General features: G+C 33.5%; 1 protein-coding gene across 1 annotated transcript; it reads left to right on the top strand.

Moving 5' to 3' along the window:
• The first annotated feature begins 970 nt into the window (after window positions 1–970).
• Window positions 971–3,020, top strand: LOC145036593 (zinc finger protein CONSTANS-LIKE 16-like). Its single transcript, XM_078985055.1, has 2 exons — window positions 971–2,186; window positions 2,629–3,020. Exons 1-2 carry the CDS (start codon window positions 1,107–1,109, stop codon window positions 2,881–2,883), a joined length of 1,335 nt encoding a protein of 444 aa, XP_078841181.1. The 5' UTR covers window positions 971–1,106; the 3' UTR covers window positions 2,884–3,020.
• The last annotated feature ends 2,977 nt before the right edge of the window (window positions 3,021–5,997 follow it).

The following is a 5,997-nucleotide window of genomic DNA, read 5'->3' as shown; positions in this document are numbered from 1 at the left end:
GTCGATAGCTTCTGAAAGGAGATTAAATTCTGATTCAATAACAAAACATTATTTTTTGTGAACCTTTGCGCGTGGTTGATTTAATAAATTAGATTATGCTAGGTTTAGGTTTTATTCTATAAAGTGATTTTTACGAGATTTTTTTAATTTATTTTGTTTCATCGTATTAACTTTATCTTTTATACGATTAGTATTTAATACAACACACGATGCAACGAAGAACTCATTTGCAAAGTGGACTACAATTTATAAAAACAAAGTTTTGGTCCAAACAATTATGTATGAGGGAGTAAATAATAATTAAGAAATTATATTAATAAAAATGAAAACTATAAAAACAAAATTTGTAAGGGATCAAAGATAATTTTAAAATATTGTATTAAAATTTTAAATTTAACAATATTTTCCGAGATGCCGCAGTGAAAGACCTCAAATTATATTTTGCCCCGGGCCTCAAATCGTCTTGGACCGGCAATGGTTACTTCTAACAAACATGGTAAAGAATCCAAAAATTAACCATATAGATCAATGCAATACAAGTGTACTAAAAATAATAGTTCAAGAAATACCATAATATATGAAACTTTATAACAACAAAACTACTAGATGATATATACACAAACAAATATATATCATTTGATGATATATACACTTTCTATCTATCTAATTTATATATTTACCTCTAACTTTTACCAATAATCAGTAGAAAATAATAGAAAAACACAATTGCGCTTATTAAACACTCATTCTTTGGTACAAACATTATTCAATAAAAATGATATGGGGAACCAGGGCTTAAATTTCTTGGACCCCACAAGAAATCCATTGATGGGAAAGGCAGCCAATAGCGAAACAAAATCACGGATGGAGTTCATATATTAGCCAATTAAATGAAGATAAGGCATTTTGTGGGACCTTCTGAAGCTAGGCAAGTGCATCTACTCACCTTCTTTATAAATCTCTTCAATATGACCACACTGTTCTCTGTAAAAAGTGCATACAGTGGGTCACACTCACAACACAAAACCTACAATCCCATCATACATTTCTTCAACAAACTCCATAATTTTTAAACAAAAAGTTCCTACAGTCGATACCCCTACCAAATGGTCTCATCGGACAAGAAATTGGCTAACGTAGTAGGAGGAAAAACGGCAAGAGCTTGTGATAATTGTATAAGAAAGCGTGCTCGGTGGTATTGTGCTGCCGATGACGCTTTCTTGTGCCAATCGTGTGATGCTTCGGTTCATTCGGCCAACCCGTTGGCTCGTCGTCACGAAAGGGTTCGTCTAAAGGTGGCTTCTTTGAAGCTTTCTTCTTTGGAGAAACCAGCACCACCGCCATGGCACCATGGTTTTACCAAAAAACCAAGAACTCCTCGTGGTGGGAACCACCACAAGCAGGCGTCTCGACGGACGCCAAAATCTGAAGAAAGCAGTATGAGTTTCAATCCACTTCACTTAGTTCCGGAGATCGGTAGTGATGAGACCACCGCCGTGACATCCGATGAGCAACTTTTGTATCAGGTTCCGATCTTTGACCCCTTTGCCGCGGAACTTTGTCTTTCCGGGAATTCAAACGAGGTGGCAACGCCTGTGAAAGACACGGAGGCGACAACTCCGGTGGACGCAGATCATAATAATGGATCGAAAGTGACGTTCGATTTGAATAGTTTCAATGGGTTGATACTTCCCTCCGATATGGAGCTGGCGGAGTTCGCCGCTGATGTAGAAAGTTTACTGGGAAAAGGTCTTGATGAGGAATCGTTTGCTATGGAAGGATTAGGGTTGTTGGATTGTAGAGAGAAGGATTCGGGTGGCGAAAGCTTAGAGAGAGTGAAGGTTGAAGAAGATCAGATGCAGTGTGAAACGGTGGAGAATGAGATGGAGATGATGAGAGAGCCATTTCAGTTGAGCTTTGATTACGATTCACCGTTATGGGAGGAAAAAGACGAGAAGTTGACGGTGGAAGGTGGTGTCGGAGATGGTATGGGTGTGGTGAAAGAGGATGAAGATTATCATGTGGTTATCAATATAGAAAGATATGATGATGAAAATAAGAAGCAAAAAAGAATATTAAAGCTAGATTATGAAGGAATCATTGCCGCTTGGGATGAGCAAAGATCACCATGGACAACCGGAGATCGGCCGGAGTTGGATCCCGATGATTGTTGGCCTGAGTGCCTGGTAGGTCTACTATACTCTTTTTACTTTTTAACTATGTATATGTTGTCTTTCTTTCACACTAAAATCACACTCTTTTAAGAATCACAAGTTTTTCCTATTTGTATTTCATAAAGAAATCTTTTTGACATTGGATTAATAATCAACATATGTTATTAAACTATATATTTAATCAAATGTTATTTTTTAGGAGAAAAGTAAAATATAGTTGTGATAAAAAAAGTGTTACCTGCGTAAAAGTCATGCCTTTTGCGGTGCATTTCAGTGCATGATTTGACATATTGTCAAGTAGACCTTTATGCAACCTTAATGACACTTTGACAAATCGTATATTTATATAACCAACTTTTTCTTAACGTCTTTTATGAAAATCAAATTATCATTTGGTGTTGTTCGACGTCGGATTAACAATAGGACTAATATTTTGGCTCTTTTGATTTCTTAGGGTGGATGTGGGATAATGCATCATCAGCATCATCATCCTTATGGAGATATGGGAATGATAACGGGGAATCCGGCAATTTTAGATGGAGGGAGAGAGGCAAGGGTGTCAAGGTATAGAGAAAAGAGGCGAACAAGGTTGTTTTCGAAAAAAATAAGATACGAGGTACGAAAACTGAATGCAGAGAAGAGGCCTAGAATGAAAGGAAGATTTGTGAAAAGGTCATCTTCTTCCGGGTTTCCATTGCTTAGCAAATAATTAACTATAACATATATTGCTAACATATCCATCTTACAATTTTGTAAGGTAAGTTCTATGCTTAATTAGGTCTTTCTAATTAAGAATGTTCATACAAATTTAATAAGGAATAGAAGAAAAATAATCGTGTTTTCCAATTTGTGTGTTCTTTTAATGATGATGGATTGCTTCAGCTTTGTTGCTTTATAAGGGAGACTGGATTCCATCCATTATTTATCCATCAATTGCATCGATTAAACTGTTCTCTAGTAAAAGAAAGGAGTTGACGCAAATTTGCACTACCTGGTGGACACAAATTAGATCTAGCAAAGTCATTTGGCATCATGGATCGAACTTTATTCTAATATAACTTCCAAGCCTAGGTGACCCACATGTACCATTCTTTCTTGTTTCTTGGTCTCTACCGAATATGCTCCTCAGTCATCTCTACTATCTTCTAATTAACACAATAAAAGATGATACTCACTTTTTATCGTCACCGCTTGTCTCTTAGCACACATATTCATACGACGGTTACTGTAAATACTATGAGAAAACAATATGTTTTTTTTTACAAAACGATATCGAGTTATATGTTATAGGCAGTGAAGGAGTGAAGATCAAGGTAAAGGAGTATCCTAATTTTTGTAGGGTAGTCCAATTTTTTTAGGAGGTACTTGGGTTTTCAGAATTCGGTTTTAAACCCAAATCTTAATCGCATGGCCGTGAAAAAATGTATATATAAACTAATTCCCACAAGTTTAAATTAAAATTTGAAAACTATATGTCAATAATAAACTTGAACACACACTTTAATGAATTAAATATGTACCCAACTGGAGTAGATAATATCAATATATGTTGTGTATGGCATTTATTTAAATAATTTTCTTATATAAAACATAAAATGAAAACCATGGTAGAATATGAAATAATCTGAAAAGTTCAGAGAAAAAAGATGTAAATTATCATTTGAAATGGGATACTACCCTTCTTTCCAATATACCAATATACGATTCTTATAAGTTGTTAAGAAAAAAAGGTCTGGAAGACATGTGCACCTTACCACTTGATGTATAACTATCTTGATTTTAATCTTTTGCAGTTTATTTAATATGTGAATACCTGCAAAATTAAAACTAATTGTTCTTAAGAAAATTACACTATCGAAAAAATTTGAGGGACATCCCGGGCTACCCCAGGATCTCTTTAGATCCGCCCCTGGTTATATGTAGTGTTTATATTTGGCAATCTCCATACTACAACATCTATATGTTTTGAAGTACTAAAAACATCAGATTAGCAAACGGAAATCTAAACCAATTGAAACCTAACGCTTGACACAATACAAATATTTGTTGTTCCTTTGTAAAACCAATGGATGTCGTGCTCATACTATGAGGGTGGTGCATGTATCTCGAATATTTTAGATGATGGTCAATTTGTAGATGCGTTTGGTGTGTTGGTGTTGAACGAGATTAGTAGATAGGTATATTTTGTGACATCCCGAAATTTACTTCCATTTTAAAACTTTAAATTTATGTTTATTTAAAAATAGAGTGTTTATTAGTGATGAATTTGTCCTGAAAATATTATTTCAGTGTGAGATAATATTAACATCAAACATTTCCAAAGAAACATTTTACATTAATATCTTTAAAATAAAACTTAAGATGTCATAATTGATACAAGAAACATAAGCATATAGGCCTTAAAGTATCTTAGACTAATAGTCCACATCTCCCTGAATCTCTCATCATTCATGTACATTTATACCGTTACCTATGATATAAAGAAGCTGAATGGATCAGGTTGGGAAACCTACTGAATACATAGGGTTTTAAACTCACGTTAATATAATTAGTATGTTTAATTATCTATCAAAAAATTTACTCAATTATCCATCTCCATTATCATATTTATTCATCTATAGAGTCCTATCTTAAGGGTCGTCGTTGGTTACATCTATATTCAATTAGATAACTACATTATTAGTACAATAGTACTAGTTCTTATATCGTTATTACAATAGTACTATATCCTAAATCTGTAGTACAATAATACTATTTTTTACGTCGTTAGTATAATTGTACTAGTTACTACATCATTAGTACAATAGTACTAGTTTTTTACATTCTTAGTACAATAATACTAGTTCCTACATCGTTACTACAATATAGCATTAGTTCTTAAATTGGTAGTATAATAGCACTATTTATGTCGTGACATCCTATTATTATTTTTATCTTTCATCATACTCTGACATCTTATCATTTTTACCTTTCTTTACCCAATGTATTATTTTCATGAAAATACATATACGGTATAAATCATATAAATTTATCTTTATAACATTTCATCTAACACATAACACCTCTACACATAAGCACATATAGCATTAAATTATCTAAATTCTTCATATATATGGGTAAGACGAAAGTAAATATGTACTCATTTGATAAAAGTGGATGCCTTAAAATTTCAGTAGAACTTCGCCTTGATACTTATCTTTTTCTCTGACGTGACCTTGGTTCATATTGCTTAGTGTTAGTATTAGAGTAAATTACTAAAACCGTCCCTATGGTTTGGTTAAAATTACACGTTTGGTCCTTAATTTTTCTTTTGCATTCGGATCGTCCCTATGGTTTGATTTTGTTGCATTTTTCGTCCCTTGCATACATAAAGTTAGAGACCAAATGTGCAATTTTGACTAAACCATAGAGACGAAAAACGCAACAAAATCAAACCATAGGGACGATCCGAGTGCAAAATAAAAGTTAGGGACCAAACGTGCAATTTTAATCAAAGCATAGGGACGATTTCAGTAATTTACTCTTAGTGTTATATTCCTGATAACTAATGATAATCTAGATTCTTCACTAATCCCAATGTCTACATCAAGATCTATAAAGTAAGGAACAACTAGATAGGATCATACCGGAGGGAGTTTGGTATATAGAGTACTGTTTGGAAATCTCACTTTAAACACCTCACTAAATCCAGTGTATATATCATCTCCGTAAGTAGATCAGTTAGTATAATGACTTGGAATCAGTGATAAATCTTAATTATATGTTCATAATAATGACTATGACTATAGTTACAGTTACACTTGAATATAATAAGTATAACTTA

This window comes from Lactuca saligna, chromosome 3, assembly GCF_052625555.1.
Source record: "Lactuca saligna cultivar CGN05327 chromosome 3, ASM5262555v1, whole genome shotgun sequence".
NCBI classification, from domain to species: domain Eukaryota; kingdom Viridiplantae; phylum Streptophyta; class Magnoliopsida; order Asterales; family Asteraceae; genus Lactuca; species Lactuca saligna.
This window is presented reverse-complemented; position numbering and strand designations above follow the sequence as displayed.